Raw genomic sequence first — 20,967 nt, 5'->3', positions numbered from 1 at the left:
TGGCCGTCTTTCGCAAGAGCATTTTGGGAACTATAGAAAATTAAAAATTTAATAAAACGTTAGTGTTTCCGTCAAAAAAAGCAAGTATACCGACATCTTTCTGTTCATTTCGTGAGGTGAGAGCGTTGGAAAAAGTTAAACAAAAAATGACTGTCTTTAGCCGATGGATACAAATTATAGAGGTTGTTGAAACAGCTTGTTAGACTCGTTGTAAACTGCTTCCAAGTTTCCATAAGTGAAAAAAAAACAGTCGACCGTCTTCATTTTGCTGCATTGGTAATGAGCAATTGCGAAAGTCGGCTCTGGTGTTGCAGTTTGCACGCGTATCGATTTATTGCATGCAGCAACAGAAAAGTTACGAGTCTCTTGGACGCGCGAGCGAACCTGCTTGCTTACCTCCGACAGGGGCTGCTGCTGCGAGCTGCACGCCGGCACGGGGCTCTCCGCGGGGCTGGCGGCCGCAAACGATTTCCTGTGCTGCGGAGTGCCTCCTCCTGGGGGTGGTGTCTCGTAGCCTGAAACGAGCAGAGCAGAAGCCGTGTCGTTAATTCGCACGTACACACACACGTGGTGCGTGTGCGTCGTCGACATGGGAGGCGCGGACGCCAGCGGGCGAGAGAGCCGCTAAATTAGGGCATCTCTATGCAAATGGGATGCGCAAAGTGAATTACGGTAGCACAACACAGGCAAGGCTAACCGGCCGTGAAAGAGCAAACAATTTTACAGTGGCGGTGCGTTTGTAGCCGAAAGGGCGGAACGCTAATTGATTTCTGGCAACGATAGGTTTCATTTGAATTCGCGAAATAATGGGAAAGGCAAAAAATATGTAATTAACTTTTGTGCCTTTCAGTTTGTGTTGACTTTGAAATCGGATTTCACAAAACCTTTAGGGAGATTCAATTTGATTACAAAAAGCATAACTCTTAATTGTGGACATCAGTTATTACCTTTCCACGGCGGATGTTTGACATTTTAACAAAACATACAGATAGGAGGGTCAGAATTTTACCGATTGCTTTGCATGTTTTAATTTATTAAATAATTAAATATACTCTTTTAGTAATTATTGATTTTAGATGAAACTCATGGACCATACTTTTACTATTAAATATAAACCACATCACAATTTTTAGAAAATGGGGGCTGAAGTTTTTTAAATTGTGCTGAAAACCCCTCGAAAAAATGCTTAAACAAGCTCTCAATTAAACGCCCAAATTAAACCGAAGCACATTCATTTTTCAAAAGTGGCTGCAAAGTTTGTGTGCCTTTCAAAAAGGGGTTGATTTCTGTCTATACGGGATCCTATTTAATTTTACAAGAATTTTCACGACTAAAGTGATCAAAAGCGCTGTAAAGTATCAAATAAATTGGCAAAATCTGAGTTTTTGTAGCTTTGATCCTCTTTCAATTCTCACACTGATTACTCTTTTTCAAACAATAAAACATTCACATACAGAATTCGAAACTTTTCTCAACCCTAGTTATCCCAAAGAAAAAATTAATTGGATTGAAAAGTCGAGTGAAGCGATTTTTTCCAACTCATCCCTCATTCCCATTCCTTGCCTCTCCGCACAATATTTGAGAGCGAATTAAGCAATCTGAATAATCACCGAAAGGGTGTTCGCAGTGCGCCTTTCGAGCTTAAAAAATATCCATGGGCGCCGAATGCAAATTAGTGGTTCAATCTTTATGCAAATGCCCGCATGCATGACGCGTGAGCGAGAGGAAGAGCGTCACTTTTGTTCGTTGCCGAGGTCGTCGCTTCTTAATTAGAACGAAAAAGAATTCGTTTTCAGACGGGTTGGGCGTGAAAAGCTCTATGTCGACCGTATTTTTCGCGTTGCGCAACTTTTGGGCTCTTATGAAAATTAACGTCGCTCCCCCCGGCGCCGAGCACAGCCTCAGAAAAGTTGGCAGAGCCGCGGCCAAATTAGAATATATATGCGGATGAGGCGTAATCGATGCACTCTCCTCTACTTTCATGCATGAAAAATAAGAGCGGCGCCGCTTACGAAAAATGATTCAGCTCGAATTTATGCAAAACGTCGGGCTTAGTTCGAAAGAGCGCCAACTTCCTTTGTTTAGACGAGCTATTTATTCAAATTGCTCTATGCGGTGGCCAAAGTGCGTAAATTTCAGGTCGTTCCAGATGCGTGCAGTCTAATTTAAATAATGTAAAAGTGCGGCTGACGGCATGCGATATCAAAATGAAATCCAGCTAAGTCCCTCTAATAATGGAAATTTTGAGCTTGCCGAGCCAAGTTTGCTCAATACCTAAGCTATTAATTGTGGTACTGTCTCTGATTCTTAATATTTAATTGCAGAGTACATGCTTGCTTTGAGAAATCTGATATATTGTTTAGGCTATGAAATCGAGTTCTTCAGTGACACGTTCAAAAGAGAAAAAAATGTAACGAAATCATACTATATAGTACAGAAGTATAATCACATCCACGATATGCGATGACACGACTGACTCTTCTGAGAAAGATAAGTTCATAATAAAATTTGAAGAGAAAAGATACCTGTGTGTAAATCGCAAACCACAGAAAATATATTATACTCATTATTTTCCTTTTACTGCGAGATTTTTTTGGTAACGTTAAAGCTTAGTTTTTTAGGTGGATATGAAAATTTACTGCAAATATTGTTCTCTCTTGATTTGGTGTTCTTAACGTTTCTCTGCCATCAGAACTCGTCTCTTTGAAAATTAAAAATGGTTGAGCAAGGGAAACCTGGAGACTGCTATTTTATTAAACACAAAGTTGTGTACAACAGCTTTTAGTCAGGACTTAAATTAAATGGCATTTTTTAATGACAGACTTACAGAAAAAAAGTTATTTTCGAATTTTATGCTTGGAAATCAAGCATCACAATTCGTCGAAGAATGAAACAGAAATTCATATAAGAGGAAAATTAATAGTGAAGTCCAAACAAAACTTTCAAAATTGCAGAGATCAAATAAGTCTTAATCATTACATATTCCATTTCGACTTATTTTATAAAATATAAAACTCAGGGAAAGTGATTGGAAGTTACGTTTTCGAGTCGTTAAGATGCTGAGAGAGCGAGAGATTTGTCATCACGAATCAGAATCAATCAGAATTAAGTCCGGTAATTAGCAAATCCTCTTAAGCGAGCATCAATCAGCTTCTCTTTTGATTTGCCGGCGAAGGCCGATTTATTATTAGTCTAGTTGGAGGACGCGAACGACACTTGGCAAACAAAGTTCCGCGTCAGGCGGCGGGTAGCGGGCGGCGGCGGCGGCAGTCCTTTTAATTAATCACCGCAGCTGAACGAGTGTGTACTCTACTGAGTATACACTCAAGGTGCATAATGGACGAGCGCCGCAGACAAACCAAAGAGAGCTAGTGCAAACGAGGAAAGGGCTGCTTTCCAATCGAATCCTCCACCCATACAAACTCGATACGCACGCTGCTGTCGGTATCGTCAGCATGTTACTTGGCAAAACACCGAGTGCAATCGCGGCCGCCGACACGCCGCACTGCGCCGAAATAAAGCGCCGGCAATTACGACAAGAAAACAAACAAACAAACGAACCAACGGCGCGGGCGAACCGCTTCATTGCATTCACTGTTGTCCCGCCTTGCACGGCCCGCTTTCGTCAGGCCGCGGCTTTTATTTAAGCTGACACTATTTGTTTTGATACATTGAAAATGCCAAAGGTTTTTTCATTCTTCGTCATAGTCAGGTGCTTGAATTGAATAACAAATGGGGAGAGCTCTAAAAGCGGATTCTACAAACTCTCGTCTCTTTTAATAACGAGGAAATAGCTCTAAAAACGGCAATTCAAGCCGAACAGGAAAGATAAATGTGAAATGGAAAAAAATATGAGCTGACTGCGGAAAATCTGAAACGGGAAATGAGCTCAAAATTCCATTTAAGAATTTATAGAAAACGTTTTATATCATAGAAATTCAATCTGCAGCGAAAGTTGTATAAAATATCTGCCGAGTTGGGCAGTAGGACCATGAGCCAAAAAATTAAATAATTTAAATTAATGCCTTCTTATTCCAAATCAGATTAACATAAGCTTTTTAGTATTTAAAAAACGAAGAACCTGTCTACACAAAGCAGGCTCAAATGACTTATGACGCCGATAAAAATGCTGCTTTGATAAAAAAGTGCGGCTTGAGTAAGAACATTTTAGAACTTTTAAGATAAGATGTGTGTAGGAGCTGATAAAGGGTGATTCACGATTCACTACAATTTGGGAACAGAATAAATGAAAGAGTTATTTCCCATGCAGATTTAATCGAAATATGAGAAAAGCAAACCTTAATCAAAGCGTGCTCAGTATTGAATTTTTTTTCTTTACTCAAAGGAAGTCCGATAATACGTTTCAGTAAGGGAAAGGTTCTGCAAGTCTGATGCAACGCGGATTGCAAAGAGAACGATGCAGAAAATTACGCAAGGACGGAAGAATTGGCCAAGTGCGCCGCCGGTGAAGTTTTATGGGGACGCGATAAGAGCGCGCAGCTCAGGCGGCGACGAAGAGAAAGAGAGTAATTAACGCTCATACACACAGGGCATATTCTATTCGTACATACGCACCGCATCCCCTGTCCCCTTGTCCGCCTGCCTGGCCAAACAAAGGCGCAGGGTAAAGAAACACAGAACTGTGAGGTGGACGCAGGGCACCCAGCACCGGCTGAAGTTAATTGTTTCTCCTCGGGAGAGAGAGAGAGAGAGAGAGAGAGAGAGAGAGAGAGAGCACGCTGGAAAATTAATTGCCACCGCGTTTCACAACCCTCCGTTGGGCTTTCTACAACCCCCCTCCCACCCGGTGTAACAATTCCCTTCCCGAGGGCTGTGGAAAATATGCACGGCAGGAAAGTACAACCTTCTTTCCATTTACTTTCGAAATGGGATTGGGGAAATTGAGTTGCGGACGTTTAAACTGTGGTTAGAAATATTTACCCTTTTCCTTAAGTTGAGAGGTTTCTTCATAAATATTTATTTTTGTAACGGGTTGGGCTTGAAAGATTTATTTTTAAAAATCATCAGAGATAACAAAGAAAATAGGCATGAGTCATGAGGCAATATAAATCCATTCATTTTCTCTGTCTTATCGTTTAAAGAAAATATGAGGCTTAGAGCATTATGGGTAAATGCCCCTTTAAAGTATTTAATATGAATCAGACAGAGCAAGTTTAGTGTAGTTCCATTAAATCAAAATTATTCCCAAGGCTCATTTTGTTCAAATTTCATCCTATTTTGAAGATGGTTATGCATTTTAGGATTATAACGGGCATTAATTTACTATTTATCAACTGTTACAAAAAATGAAATCATTTCGCGTTTCATATTTTGGACGCAACTTGTTGCACGTTCTGGAAAAATTCAATGCTAACATTTGCGAAAATATTATTTTTTTGCGGCACAATCTGCAAACAGCTTAGCACTCTCCCACAACATTCGCGAATGCAATTTTCCAACAAAAATATATAATTTAAAAATGGTCGGTTAGAAAGGCGGTGGCAAAGTCGAGCGCCTTTCACCGCGTCAACAGGGATTTCTAGTCGAGAGTTGGCTTAGCCTGTCGCAATACAAACACCGAAAATGTGATGTATTGCCAGGCGAGCGTGTGTTATCTGCAGCGGGGTGCAAACTCGCGCGCACGGGGGTGTGAAATGTACTCACCATTCTTGAGGCGGGCCGCTGTGGCCGAGGTCACGAGGTCCCCGAGCACCTCCTTGTTGCGCTGCAAAGAGAAGACGGTGAGGGTGCGCGCATTCGGGCTCAACTCGAGGCTGAAACACGGGTAGCCGAGGCAGATTTCGAACTTGTGTTGGGCCTTGTCGCGCCGCTTCATTCACACCGGCTCACAGACTCGCTCAGACTCCCGCGAACTCTCGCTCTCGGCCGGCCGTCCGTCCGTTCGTTCGGCCGCCGTCCCCCCTCCTCCCCCGTCAAATTAGAATCGGCAGCTCGTCATTGTTGCAAGGTATAGATAATAAACATACACACATGCGCCGGTCGCTATCAACAACTTCTCTGAAACAGTGCCAGCGGCCTTTCGACGTTCCGCCTCGGCCGACCTTGCGCACCTGATAACTGGCAAGGTTGGCTTTTCGAGAACTAACCCAACGCTTTAAACGCCGAAGTTCGTGATTCCTTAAAACAAGAAATTTGATTTCGAACGGAGCTGCAAAAAAACCCCGATGCAAAAAAACAAAAAATTGCGTAGATACCAGGTAGACAAAATTCTCGATTTTAATTAGGAAATTTAGTATGTCTTTTTCTATATTGTTTTGTTAGTAATGAATTATTTTTCTTCATTTCACGTTTACCGCATTGTATCTTGAAACTGCAATTTTTAATATTAATTTTCGTATGCATGTCTTCGTGGCTTATTTAAATATGGTGTAAGCGCCAGAATCAGATTAGATTTAAAATTTGAAAACAGTGAGAAAGAAGTCTGAGTTGTATTCACTTGTTAAAATAACATAGTGTTGATCTGCTGATTTAAAAAAATTTTTCGCAGGGTGTTCATGTGTGTAATTTATTCAAAGCCTGACAAATTGAATTTTTTAAGAACAAAGAAGAAAATGTATCCTTTAATTCAATAAAGATTTTTTCACCTTACCATATTAAAACCAATTTAATTTTGATCAATAAACGAAGCAAATCTAACCTAAACACTTTCTGTGATACAGATAGAAAGTGTAAAAATTTTAAAGCGCAGTAAGATATTTTCTTCACTCTCCACAAGTCGCGTGAGTGGTCGAAATTTTTAACATTTTGATTATAACCTTGCTCGACTTTATTTTGCTTATTTGACGCTTTGACAGCACATGTGCACAAGGCCTTTGGGAATGCAATCCAGATGAAAGGTATCACTCCACCCTCTCTTTCCTTGTTTTGTGGTTGACGTAGTTGTAAAATTGAATTTTAATAGTATTTGAATTGTGTAGCAAACTTCCTTCTCAACTCTAAATTTTGATGATTTATTGGCCAAATATCATTTCAAAATTAATATTTTCAAACGGGAAAGCACCAGGTTTACTTTCGCTGTCGCAAAAACAGGACTTGATTTGCAGTTAATATAGTTGATCCTTCTTTCTATCGGAGATTGGAAAGTGGCAAGATATTTTCAGAATTTCGGCTTTTTTATAAATTTTAAAGGAAAAACGCACTGAAAACATATTTTATTACGGTGAAAAGTTGGTTTGACATAATAACCCGATCAAATACTGTTATTATTGTACGTGTATGTAGAGCAAAGGAGGACTTTGATCGACACAGATCAGCGCCGCGTACACTGTGTAATAAAACCAGTTTTATCTTATGCAGTAAATCAAGTCAATCAAAAGATTCCTTTCTCGCGCCGACGGAGCAAATAAAAAACGCAAAGTTTTCGCAACGCCTCCGGTCGGGGCGAAAACAATAACAAAATTTGAGGCATTTTGCAGAGTGCGCGAGAGCGAGTGAGTCACAGGATCGCAATCTGCTTTGTACATACTACATTATTTGCGGCATTTATCGTGCGCGGTGCACGCTCGCGTCGCAGCTGATATAACACGACCGCAGAGGCAAAACTCTATCTTTATCAGCAAGAGCCACAGTGCACAGGGACTGCGCTTTGTTTGCCCTGTGCTGATCTGAATCGGCAGGAGAGACCGCACGGCCAACTACAGATAACCACGCAGATTATCAGTGGAGCATCACCGAAACCTGCGGTGACAAAAATAAACTGATCGATTAACACTTGGGATTTCTATTATTTGTCGCGTTATGCAATAGCAATAATTTAATCTTGATTGAAAAATATAAAACCCATAAGTTGAGTTGAGATCAAGGTGCTGAAACCATTTAATTTTTTAATAATTTTTATACGTTTTGAGGTTCTGGTGCTTGCTTTCTTGAAATGCGCAAATTGCAAACTAGCACAAGGCACAATTTTGACACGTGAATACAGTAGGATTTTACATTTTGTTGGAAATAATGCAGTTTTTCTAACAAAAGTGAGCTAAAATAATTAAAACTTGATATTTTTCTTAAGTTTATTATTCTTCTTAGACCTGTGCTCAGCGTTTCCAGTTTTCTATGAGCTCACCAGTCCCAATAACACCGAAGAGGTGCTTGGGCCCAATTCTACCATCTTTTCTCCTCCCCGCACCAAGGTATTTTATTGAAACGCCACTGTCCCTAAAGCCAATGAAAAGGTGCGAAAGCAATCGAGTCAAGTGGTGAGTCGGCGCCGGTGTGCCTCTCAGCCCAGCAGTCTTTTTTATAATTACGAGTCACTTAATTAACCACCTTTTTGCCATCTCTGAGATTGCTGGGCAGCCGCAGTAATAGACCCCCGAGAAATACTAATATGTATATCTCCGATTGCCTTGACTCTGAGAAGAATGCCTTAAAAACGCGAGCCAACGGGCTTGACATTACATACTATTTTAAACTTGAAAAGAATAATGCTTTACATATACATATAGGTGTAACAATAGTAAAAGTATTCCAATTTTGTTCTACCAAATTAACTACAATACAACAAACATAGGATTGATCGGATTCGGATATGATGAATTAAAATTCCATGATTTGGTTTAAAACCAAATTGCAAATATTTATCTAAATTTTGATAATTGTGAGCAGTTTTGGGATATAAGAATTTAATGGCTGGTGTAGACGTTATATTTATATATTATGGTTTTCCTTAAAAAAAATAAGATACGTTGAATTTTTCACATACATTTTTAATAAGCTTTATCCTCAAGACCATCTAAAAGTTTTAAGCTCTAATTAGTTTTGGCGGTGTAGTTAGTGCTTTACGTCATGAGGAAAATGTAAGTCACAAACTAATAAAGGAGTAAAACTCTTTTTGATGTCCACGGGGATGAAGTCTATTTTAATTAATTTAAATCTTTTTAACGTTTCCTACTAAAAGATGAGATTATTTATGTCTTTGCAGTATTGATAAATACTCGAGCACCGTCTGGTATGAATAACATGAGCTCAGTGCCTAAACTAGTTGAACTCAATTACACATTACATCATAGCAAAAAGGGGCAACAATACTCCGCAAAGCTTCTTACAACCCGGCAACCCGCTCAGCTACACGCATGAGTTCAACCCTGGGGAGCTTTCATGTCGATTTGTCGAAAACCACCTGTTCCGTTCGCTGCTTCTCGTCTCGCGCCGCCGCGCATGCAATGTCCCGACTTGACACTCATTAACGTCGACATAATTTAGCTACGCCGCAGCTTCTCTTCGTTTTCTTTCAGAATTCAAACTAGCAGAGCCGGTCCCCATCTCATACAATTACGTTTGGCAGGGTAAACTGCCAGTAGCGACGCGAGGCACATTAGTTCTCCGGTACAAGGATCCACCCTCTGCATGCAAATATACGCGGGGAGGCTCGACTCGGCGGGTGCACACCACTCGGCTGCGATAATCTCACCGGGGCCAACCTATTGAATAATTAACTAGCGTATGAGTGCCGCCTCCAGCGGCACAAAGTAATTAATTACACTTTGAGAGAGCAAAAAGGGAACTTAAATCCTTTCCTCGTTGTGATTCTGTTTTAATTTTATCGGCATACTCTCAGGAGGATTTTCAAACCCTATTTAAATTAGCTTAAATTATAAACAGATATAAATTTTTGATTAATGTGTTATATTTTTTTAGGATGAGGGCACGTATGGGGCAAAGTTAAAATTTAAGAAAAACTGAATGGTTCTACTCTGTGTGGAAAAAATATATTTCTTGTGTGAGAAGGTCTCTCAGGCACGTTGCCTAGAATACTTTTTGAATAGGGCAGCAGTTAGCAGCCGTCAGAAAGGTACAAGAGATTTTTCCTTCATATTAGGAAAAGCAGAATTTCTCTTTGAAATCAGCTTTTCATTACTATGGATAGTATTTTCGAGCTGGTGATACTTTCTTGAGAGAAGGAGGGGGCAAGTGACGAGGTTGGCAAGATTTCGTCATTCCCATCCTCTTTTCGATTTTACTCAGAAATGGGCAAAGCCGGACGTGTCCGGCGATCGCTGATTCAGAATTCTCTGCATCTGATACTGCGGTTATGAATTTTGTTTTGAAGGTGCAGTACTGTTGATGAGGCCTGCGGGATCGAGTCCAAAACAGAGAACGTATATGTGTCATTGAATTTCCCCCCACAAGCGATTTCATCAATAAGCAACCGTCCAGAGCTAATTTTGCACACTGAGTTTTTTTCAGTAAAAAAATAAACCTGTGTGTGTGTGTTCTCTCTTTACCTTTTAAAACCTAAATTTTCTGCTCTTGAAGCCCCGAAATTGTTTTTACCTCCTAACAGTCCAATATGCTGTCGGTGGAATATTAAAAATTATATAGTGGCCCTTGAGTGGGCTGGGTCCCTGTGCGGCCTGGTGCGCCCATGTTATCCGTTCGCGGTATTATTGGGACCCGGGTTTCAGCATTCGTGCTAGTGCAGTGCGCGCCCTTCCCGGTCCTCGGACAGGGATAAAAAGAGCAATAAAAAAAATAAAAAAAATCATGCCCAAAAACATGTGGCTCTCGTGTCATTTTTTACATATTAGAAGCCGTCTGATACACTACAGCCTATTTATCCAAATAATACTTACTTAATATATAGCTGAAACAGATTTTTTTAAATTCCAAATAGATTAATTTCTTTGGTGACCTCCTGTTCGACTGGTTCCCAAATATTTTTAAAGTTTTCTTAGTATAGAGGCTAATTTTAATTGAGGAGACAAGTTCTGAGAAATTATCTTAAAAAATTGGAACAGATAAGGTTATTTAAGCATCTCTTTTAATAAATCAAACAGTGCATTCTGCACTACGAAAAGGGCATTGACCAAAAACACCTTGGTCTTACAATTGGTCTGATACAAAAATAATTGAAGATCTACCACTTCAATTGGCTACATTATATATTCATGAAGACTCCTAGTTTCTGAAGCTAGTATGCTGGAGCAGGCTGACTTAGTCAGCGCGGAGGCGAAAGCTGCGGCTTTAAGTCGGAACACGATCCCTCTGGGAGGAAACGGCCAAGTGGATCGGGTTGCATAGCTGTTCGCTGCCACCGCGTATTGATTACACAAAACACACTCGTCGGCCGTGTGAGTGATTCGCCTGATTGCCAAGACCGAATCGCTGGCTCGCGTGTGTGCGCGTTATTACACCACTCAGCGTGTGTGTTCAGTGCCATGCCGATAACAATCTGCAGTCAGTGCAAATCAAGCCGTTGCACTCGCTGATCAAAGCGGCTCCTGCTTCGACGCTGCTGCCGACAGTGCATGCCTTTTACTTCCCCTATTTTGCACAATTGATTGACTTAATAGTTCAACCCTCATTAAAATGCGCACTTTTTAGGTCGATTTGATTTTGTTTGACTTCAATTGCAACTGAATAAATGAATATTTTTTTGAACACAGAGAGCGTACAACAGAAATAAAAGAGATCAACGTTCTACTCGTGGCTTAGAAAAATATTGTTTTTTCACTGTCAAGGAAATGGTAAAAGTTGATTTGTTTATCACAGTATTTGGAATAACAATTGCCTCCGAGTTTGAAGTGATTAAATTTTTTGTTGGATCTTAAAATTGAACAGCGTAAAACACGGATTTTAAAGCTACAATATCTCAGAAGAATTGTTTTCTTTTTCTTCACTAAAATTTTCCTCGGCTCAAAAATAGTCGGTTAAAGATATCTTCCTGAAAACAAATGGTTGAAAATTTTTAGAGCTCTCTTTTACTAAACGATTTTCAAAGTAAACTCTTGGATCTTGATTTTCTCTGACTAAATGGCCAACAACGGTTTCATTCATCAGATTTGAAGTTTGCAACCCGCGCGACTCCCATGACAAGATATTGCATAAGTGACGTTCTTATTACTGTATTAATTGTTCGCACGTTCCTTATCTCTCGACGTTTTGTGTTTTCCCATTTGCGTAAAAATTATTGGATTTTTCAGAAGCGCCTATTCATTGATAACATGCAAACCCTACAAAACAAATTTTGACGTACTATATGACGCGACAAAGTTAAGTGAGGCAGATGATTAATTTTTTTTCGTGCGTGTAAGCAGTTCCTGTTTGTTATTTATTGTCATTTTGTTTGGCGCATTTTCCCCATTTTTTCTAACAATGTTAATTTTCCATATATAAAAAATGGGTTCGCTCCAATAAAAGGAAGGGTTTTAATTAAAAATGGTAAAAATTGTGCAGAAACCGTTTCATTTGAGCCGTTTTTAAAAACATCCATCTGTTGTTATGATTTTAATGAAAAAGCAAATAAATGGAGATTATGATTTAAAATTTTATAGTTAGTTTCGGTTAGTTTAATGGGACCTGATATAAGAACTCCAGACCGATTTCAAACATTCACTCCATTTGATCGAGGAAATTTATTATGTGACCCGGCAGCATTTCAACATTTAAAAAATATCAAACAATAATATAAAAAAGCTAAATTTAAATTCAATACAAGCAAGAAAAGGACGCACTCAATTTGAAACGCAAACAATATAACTCGTTAGTGCTGTTAAAAAATAACCCCATTAAACTTCGAAACTAATTTGCATGAAGTGAAAATGTAAATTCAACCACAATGCGAATACGCGTCATAATGAAAATGAAACACCTGACAGCCAGAGCGATAGGATGTTTTGAGAAGCTGGAAATAATGAAAATTGATGCTCACGCGCGTCTAATTACGAACGCATTTGCAACCCTCAGCGCACCAAGCCAAGAAAATCCAACGCTTATCTTTTCGCGGAACGGCCAGAAAAGGGAAACAACACGTAGCAATTAATTTTTCTAGGGCGAGCAAGAAGAAGAAAAACATTCTTGCGGGGGCTCTGTAGCTCCTGCTTGCTCAACTGGATTAAAAATATAATAATTCATCGTTTGCTCCAACCATACGTGTGATATAGGAACGGACATCATTATATTTCCCCACGGATTGCCGGAGAACGCGCGCCTTCAATTTCCTTTCTCGCTCGAAGCTCATCTCGAGTAAATCTTCTCATACTCTCGGCTCACATTTCCTCGAGAAATCGGGCAAAATTAGTGAGTGACGGAAAAAATGGACAGATAAGTCCAACTTGGCCTATTTTTACCTATCCCTCGACGATTTCAACGAATGTGTTTTTATTTCTGCGATTTCCTTTCCACCGATCCGATTTTTCCATGCTTTTCGGTCGTGAACGCTTTTTTGCAATTGATTTCAAAAGTTGTCTATTCGATGATTGTTCCTTACATTGCGTTCAATACATCGCCGACAACTTCATATATTCAGTGGGCAGCACGCAGTGCGTTTATTGATCTTTCAGCATGCCGAGCCAACTTCAACAGAGATATGAATTGGAATATGTATAATACACTGAGTACACAAGTACGTTGGAAAGCTCATAAATTTTGTATTCAACAAACCCTGTACACTCCAGCAACGAACGCAAATCATCACAGTTCTTTGATTTTGCGGATGTCCCGGAAAAGGGGATTTACGTATTTTCCAAGTAACTTGACTTTTTGATCAGGGTAAAAACTTTGTATATTTTGGACTGTTAAATTCAATACATCCTTGATTTTTTCATGAAGTTCAGAAGCAAAAAAAGTCAAATTCTAAATCTTTTGAATGATTCATTCACTTATGACTTTCGCTGTAAAAATAAATTTTCGTTTTACTTGGTTACTACGAGTGTTGAAGAAGGAAATGTAACCATATAGATCGGAAGCCGCTTTCCACCACAGTTTGTGGGCAAATTAATAGAAGAAATCAATTTTCAGCGTAAAAAAATTCAGCAACCAATTTGCGGTCGAAATTTGACCAAAGGAAACTGCCATGGATGGAAAAACACTAAATTTAAATACCTATTTTAATGAAATATTTTCAAATAGAATCGCCCAAAATAAGGATATTCATCACATATTACGCTATACGATTGTACATTTCCGATATTTTTTGTAACTGATGGCTTGGAAGTAAAATTGAAACTTTTAAAATCTGACGAGGCAGGAGTAAAAATGAACGATTTATTTATATATTAATAAATTAAATATACTGCATAATACACCTTGCACAATAGGAAATATGCCTTGTAAAGCAATTTTTCACATGAATATGTTGCATAAACTTCCTAACTAGATCTAAATATTTTCACGCATAATATCACGGAACTTGTGAACGAAATTAATTAAATAATTAATCGAGTTATAATTTCCTTTCCTATATTTTTATCGTTGGTGTTTCGACATCAGTGCGCAACAAAACTAATAAAGTCCAAAAGTGCCTCGTATGTTTCAGCCACTCGAGTTTAAGAATATAAGATAAAACGCAGTACTTATTGGTCTTACCTGCCAGACGGAAGTGAAGTCGTGACTCTCAACGCGTAAGAGCTCGCATGACTCTTGTGTCACCACGGTCGAGTCGCGGACCACGCCGAGCACGATGCTGTCGCCGCCGAAAACCGATCCCGTCGACAGCCGCCTGATGGACACCTGTTGGACTCCCTGCAAATTAAGAAATCATCCTCTATGAGAACTGCCGAATGTATTTTCCAAGTACATACATTCTTCAAGGACCGCGTTTACTCCAAAAGCAGAAATGTTTTTTACCATTGCAAGAATAGTGAAAGCGTATTTATAACGAACATATAGAATTTAAAATAATGTCGAATGTTGTTCTGACAGTCAGCCCAAGAATTGAAGTGACTGAGGTGAAATTCAAGGCAAGTGTATATAAATATTTATTATTGCGTGTAACCGAAAGCTTTTGTAAACTGTCTTCTATTACAAATATGTATAAGACAAAAACAAAGATTTGCCACAGAAAAACTCTTTTATTTGATCGCAGATGTGAATTTGTAAATATTATTCCTGCTTTACTTCGTTCTGATATAGAAAAACGAATTTCTTTCTCATATCTCTTGAAAAAATATAATTTTAGAAATAAAGGAATTTTTACCGTGAGAGTGAGCGTTGCGCTTGAAAAATTATTTTTGCGTTATTTAACAGGGTGCAGTCAAAAGCTTTCTGTATCTAGGGATATTAGAATCCGACAATCCTGCTACCCATATTGTAATTCTAATGGAGGGTAATAAGATTTTTGGCCCATCATAATCGGCCAGCAGACCAACATATCCTCTCAATTTCCTGTGGTGGAAATTATGGTTTGCCGGTACCCAAAGCTGAATCTGCTTATGAGACCCAAAGGGTTGAAATAGCTGTTACAAGCACAGAGAATGAATTTTGCATTCCAAAATTTCTACCTGACTACGAACTATTCCGGAATTATAAGGTGAATGGTTTATAAGCATGATTAATTTTCATTAAAACCAAAAAAAGAACTGCAGAACTGTATTCTAACCTCCCTATCAAGCTTTTTTATATATTGTTTTTGAGAGTTGACAGGACAAAGTTGATTTGCTGACCTGTGTAATAACAATCATATATATATTTTGATTTATATTGTATTTACTTCATAACAAGCACGGCTAACATGCACCACTAAACAAAAATCGTGACTCCCACAAAATCTAAATTACGTGACGCTGAAGAAAGAGCTGAGTAAAGAACTTTTGGAAATAAGTTTATCAAGGATGGTCCCTCGTCAAAGCCTTAACTTTGATTAGTCGTTGGAAGCGACTGCTTTTGCTCTAAGCTTGCGAGTAAGCCTCGAGGCCGCAGCTCCGCACACAGCATCATCATTAAAGAAGCGTACCCGCTCTGCTTGCCAATTTGACGTGTTTAACAAGCCTCGACGTATTTAACGTTGAGCTTTTAGGGCCGAAAAAGGGGTGCAATAAAGACAAAGTTTGCCGGCGACAAACATAACGGCGGCGGATTGACGTTTGGCAAACATTGGCCTCCATTACCGATCAGATCGAATGTCACCACCGCCGGTGAATGTATACATACACTCAGGCGAGACGCGTTGGGCACGTTACGCACCACCCCCAACCCCAACGGCGTCGGCCGAGGGAACAACAATGGTAATGAGAAGCGGCGCCGCGACGGTTAACCCCTGCTCGGCGAAATCGATCGCCTGTCTTGGCCTGGACAAAGCGGGATGCACACATACACACAGACAGCCGCCGCAAATCTGCGTTTTATTGGCCTCTCTGACCGATCAGTTCTCGCACTGGGGGCTGCGAACGTTGCAATTCAGTCCGACCGACGCCGCCGCCGCCTTTTGGCCTTTGCGCCCCGCGAATGAACACGGCGCGCGGTGTGTGATTAACACACTGACAATCAGATGGGTGGCCTACATCGCGTGTGCTAGTTGCATCATTGTTAACCGTTGAGTTCTAGGTGCAGCGGGATAGTAGCCATCAAGCTGCTATTAATTATTATTCTTGCGTTTATTATTGTATGCAAATGCAAGGCATAGAGCTAGCAAAATACCGCTGTATAAGTACAACTTCACTGCATTCACATTGACAAAAAAAAAATGTCAAACACCAACCACTGGATGTAATAGAAATTGCATTAATTCCATCAACTTTTAAGAAAAATTTGGCGAAAACAGTGTAAGATGAGATGCATGATGTTAATCTATTTGACAGGACGACAGCGTACTGAATAAACTTGTTAGCTCCTTTTTAAAGTTTAAAAGTTCAAAAAAGATGAAGTTTTTCATTTTCCTCTCAAGAATATAACCAACCTTGAATGAAGCTTTTCCCCAAGAGAAAAATGATCCAGAAATATATAATAACTTTTACGTGAGATGAAATATTTTTATAATAGAGTGACTACGTATTTATTATTCTGGAAAATAGCAATCGCGTGAGTTAGAAATTAATGAATGATATGAGTGTTGGTGCGAGTACATTTTTGAAATATTGAAACGGCAAATTTTCCCAACCCTAATTCCTTCATATGAGATTCAAATAGTATGAAGCATGATTTAGAAGATAGCAGAGAATTCTGTAAGTGGTGGCTTTTATGCGTAACAAAAAGCAATAAAAATCACTTTTCAAAAAATAATTTAGTTAATGAAATCTAATCAAAACTAAACAGGCCGTTCACTGAAAAAACCAAATAATCGGGTGCCGCGTTGAAACTGAACAAGTTTTTAATAAGGCTTAATGTGGTAAAGAATGGGAGCGGAATTGACCTTATTCTTCATTCAATGAGTTCATATTGCTATTATTCTAAAAATAGCAAGTGGTAATACTTAAAAAACGTAAATAACAGCTCTAGGAAGTTTCAGAAGCGTCAGATATAACGCGGGAGCCCACAAGCAAGTTCCGGAGAGTAAACCATTCATGAAGACCGCACATTCATTCAAATACAGCTGTTACGTTAACGAATGTAACGACGCATTTTTCAACCACGAAGCATAGGTAGGGAGAGTTACCAAACAAAAACTTGGACTATAGCCATATATGGAGTACCTAGACTTTTATGGTGCTACTTGGTCGAGTGGTTTATTTTATAATTTATTTAAATTAATTGTATCACACTATACAGAAACAAGAACGAAGGAAAAAGTGCTGAGAGAACAGTGATAAAATTTAATTTTATGGTGTGCTACCTAAAGCTTTTAATTTGGAAAGCTCAAAGCGAATCCATTAAAAATCTTAAAATTTAATGCTATTATTGATCTTGGTTGTTTATTTTCCTGCGAAATCATTAATCTTAAAATCATAGCATAAATCGGCAAAAGAAGTGAAAAGCTTTTAATCTGTATTAAATAAAACCCGATCGGGTGAGAAATTTTTGTTTTTTCTCCCTTGTGCTTCACAAGTCAGAAATTTATTACTAGGATTTTTCGCATGCGCCGAGAAAAGTTCTCCCCGCCCTTTAATTGAATTTGTCTGTCGGTTGTCGGAAGCGAAATCTTGGGTCACGGAAGTAAATCCCTAGGCCAAAAAATAGTCTTCAAGTGACATAGTTGTTTGTGGTATTCGCGGTAGTGGCTCGCAGTGTTCTCCAGCTTTGGGAGTTTGAACGGCTTTGTTTCCTGTCGCGTGCGGCCAGCAGCTGCTGCAGGTCTTGACCGCTTATAATATACATATATATTATGTATACCCAGACAGCACTCGAAAACCAAACAGGATTTTCCTCGGCAGCCATTGACGCATTCACGTGCAAATTCGGCTTTAAATGTATTTTATCTTGATAATTTATGACGTACTTTTTAACATTCCTGCTTAGTGGATTTCCTTCTGCGAGCTCGCAAGCGTATCACCGCATTAACGTTGATCCCTCACGTTTATGCGAAGCTAATCCAGGGGATTTACTAGCACGCCCTGCAAAAGAAAAACCATTTTTCTCTCTTGCGGATGGTTCTGCGGTTTTCGTCGCCGGTCGGAATAGATTTTGCTCAGATTTGCATGTTATTGCCCGCTGTGCTCTCGCATTTGTATTTTCTAGTATAAATATATGTGATTTTGCTGTATAGCCAAACGGGGAACATGACTGAAAAAACGTTTATATCTATACAATAAACTTTAACTAAAATTGCGAATCTTGCTGGATTATGATTCTATTATTATCTGGCACGATTGAAATAACATTCAACTATTGATGTTGACTCAAAACAGTGTGCTGGGACTCTTCCAAAATCATTCAATACCACTGTTTCGGGAATTGTTTAAATTAGGTTAAAATAACCTTTAATTTCATCAACCTGAGTCTGGAGTCTGATTAATTCAAATTTTGTTGCTGCTTCTCTTCAAATTCAGATTTGACAAAAGGATATGCACGATCAGAAAAAAAACTCAGAACAACAAGCAGTTTTTTAAATAGCTTTACGTGCGAAAACCGCTAAACAAGGATATGCGATTTTGGTTTAGAAAACGGACGTCCTTGCTCCCTAAATTATAAATAAATATTTTCCAAACGAACTATAACCTCAAGTTATATTTAATTTTAACGTGTTAATTCAATAGCTGAATTTCGGGCTGGCAGTGGCGTCTGACGGTTGTCGTGACTAGCAAATGGTCATTTTCTCCAGCACTTATATTTTACTTTATTCTTGATCGGTTCAAATACAGTAAAATATATATAAAAGAAAATTTGAAAGCAAGTAATGACGAACAGTACAAGAACAAAATGCTAAAACAATCCATCACATAGTAATATTACGCCGCACTTTTCAATTTTTTCAACATTTTGACAGGCTAGCTGAGGCCTCTAACAAAAAATTCTTCTAGGATTGGAATTTACCTGAGGTTTGCGTTTGCACACTAACTGCCGCAACTCAGTGTGGTGCGAGATCACCTCATGCCTTCAACCGTTTTCGCACCTTCCAAAACTTCCTTGTGGAGATTTTAAAATATCCAGTGGTAATACTGTTCGAATTCACTTTTTTACATCATGGGGCTCAAATTGAAGTTGACGTCACCCTGAAAACGTGACTGCGGTCAGAATATAGTTTTGCCACAATAATGAATTCGAACAATTTTACCGTCGGTGAAAAAGTCACGCTGAATTTCTTTACAATGTGACAGAGTATAGATTGGACTTTTTCCGCGGCACGAACGAGTCATGTTGCCTTCAGAAAAACTAAATAATCAATCAATAGTTTATTAAACACAAATCGTATACAACTAACGTTATCTATACATATCATTTGTTTAAATAAATAGAATTTACATACTAGAATTTGCACAGTATTAGAAAAACTAAAAAAATTGGGCTGTCTATGCCGGCGCAAACCACAGGTTCTAGCTATTCTTCGCAGCAGGAGTGACGGATCTCGGCGCGATGGTGTGCTCGCCCTGGGACGTGTAAACCGCGGCGACGACCCATTGTACTGATCTCGGCCTAAATATGTTGGATTTCCGCAAGCACGCGTCACAGTTTCCTTCCCTTTGAAAGGTGTGCCATTTCGACTTTGCTCTCCACGGCGAGGATTTTTTTTATCACGCTTTTTGGCAGATATTGTGTCCTTTCTCACTGTTTTATCCACCTTTTCATTTATTTTTAGGTATCATGCGATTTTAAAAAAGTGAGTATCAACATTTATAAAAGTAATGTTTCTCCACTTTGCTGGGTCCTTCAAGATTCCTACCAAACCCCGTTTTCTATTACGCCTTCAACGCAAAGGAAAAAGGCCAATATAACCTCAACTTACGGACCAAATGCTTCCAAAATTTCCAGGCTCCAGTTCAACGGAGAATCATGAAGCTTATCCCGACAAATTGGTAAAATCACCCGCTACAGTGCTTAAGAAGGATGTATGCCAGTTATCTGTTTTTAATTCAAAACATCAAAATCCTGAACGAAACACGGATGCGACCACTGTGCGTAGTAATTCAAAAACAACATTCGCTACACATCCGCGCAAGTTCCCATTGAGAAAAGACTTTGTTCGTTATCAAACGCACTTGCGGTGTAGTAGAGGGGCGACAGAATAAAGTATAAAAGCAGTTTTTCTACACGATTTATTTCATTCTTTCCTCTGCGTCCTCGAAGTAAGCCTTTTGGCCTTACTCTTCAATCACCATGAAGATGTCCGCAGTTTTGTTCTTCAGCCTCCTTAGCCTGGCAACGAGCGCGCCAACCAACCCGGTTGTCTCCACGACAAAGCTGAGCCTGACCGGTTTGTTCAGAGACTTCGATGCCGTCAGATGTAACAACAAGAAGGGCTACCCTGACAACCTTGAAAAAGACATCAGAAAATACAGTGAGGAGCGCTACACCACGCCATTGAGAGAGTCCATAACGGATATCACGTGTTGGATGAACCGCGAATTTAAGATTGAGTTCTTCAGTTTCGAGATTCGCAATAATTCAGATGAAGTAGAGGTCGTGCACATCGAAAGGTTGAACTCGTCGGGGATGAGCAAAGCAAAGAGGACCGCAAAATCGTCGAATTTACCGCCGAATGCTGCACCCGCGGCTACTTTGCAAACAGGAGCACCACCTCAAGTTTCGTAAAAATAGAATGTCCGAAAAATTTTTGCCAATTGTGTTCCATTCTGGTCTCGTAATTTATTCAATGTTATTATTGTATTTAAAAAGTTGTGAATCGACTCATAGTTAAGACTG

The 20,967-nt window shown here is 39.4% G+C and overlaps 1 protein-coding gene across 2 annotated transcripts in view; it reads right to left on the bottom strand.

Annotated features, from left to right (window-relative positions):
- Epac (Exchange protein directly activated by cAMP) overlaps window positions 1-20,967 on the bottom strand; it is a 53,328-nt gene that overhangs the window by 9,097 nt on the left and 23,264 nt on the right. For both annotated transcript variants that reach the window (XM_065483696.1, XM_065483697.1), the window contains 3 exons: window positions 14,323-14,478; window positions 5,665-5,725; window positions 397-515 (listed from right to left, as the gene is read on the bottom strand). In XM_065483696.1, coding sequence (XP_065339768.1) covers window positions 397-515; window positions 5,665-5,725; window positions 14,323-14,478 — 336 coding nt within the window. The remainder of the gene's footprint in view (window positions 1-396; window positions 516-5,664; window positions 5,726-14,322; window positions 14,479-20,967) is intronic.

The sequence above is a fragment of the Cloeon dipterum genome, chromosome 3 (genome assembly GCF_949628265.1).
Source record: "Cloeon dipterum chromosome 3, ieCloDipt1.1, whole genome shotgun sequence".
Lineage (NCBI taxonomy): Eukaryota > Metazoa > Arthropoda > Insecta > Ephemeroptera > Baetidae > Cloeon > Cloeon dipterum.
Note: the sequence above shows the minus strand (reverse complement) of the source record. Positions and strands in the feature narration are given on the sequence as shown.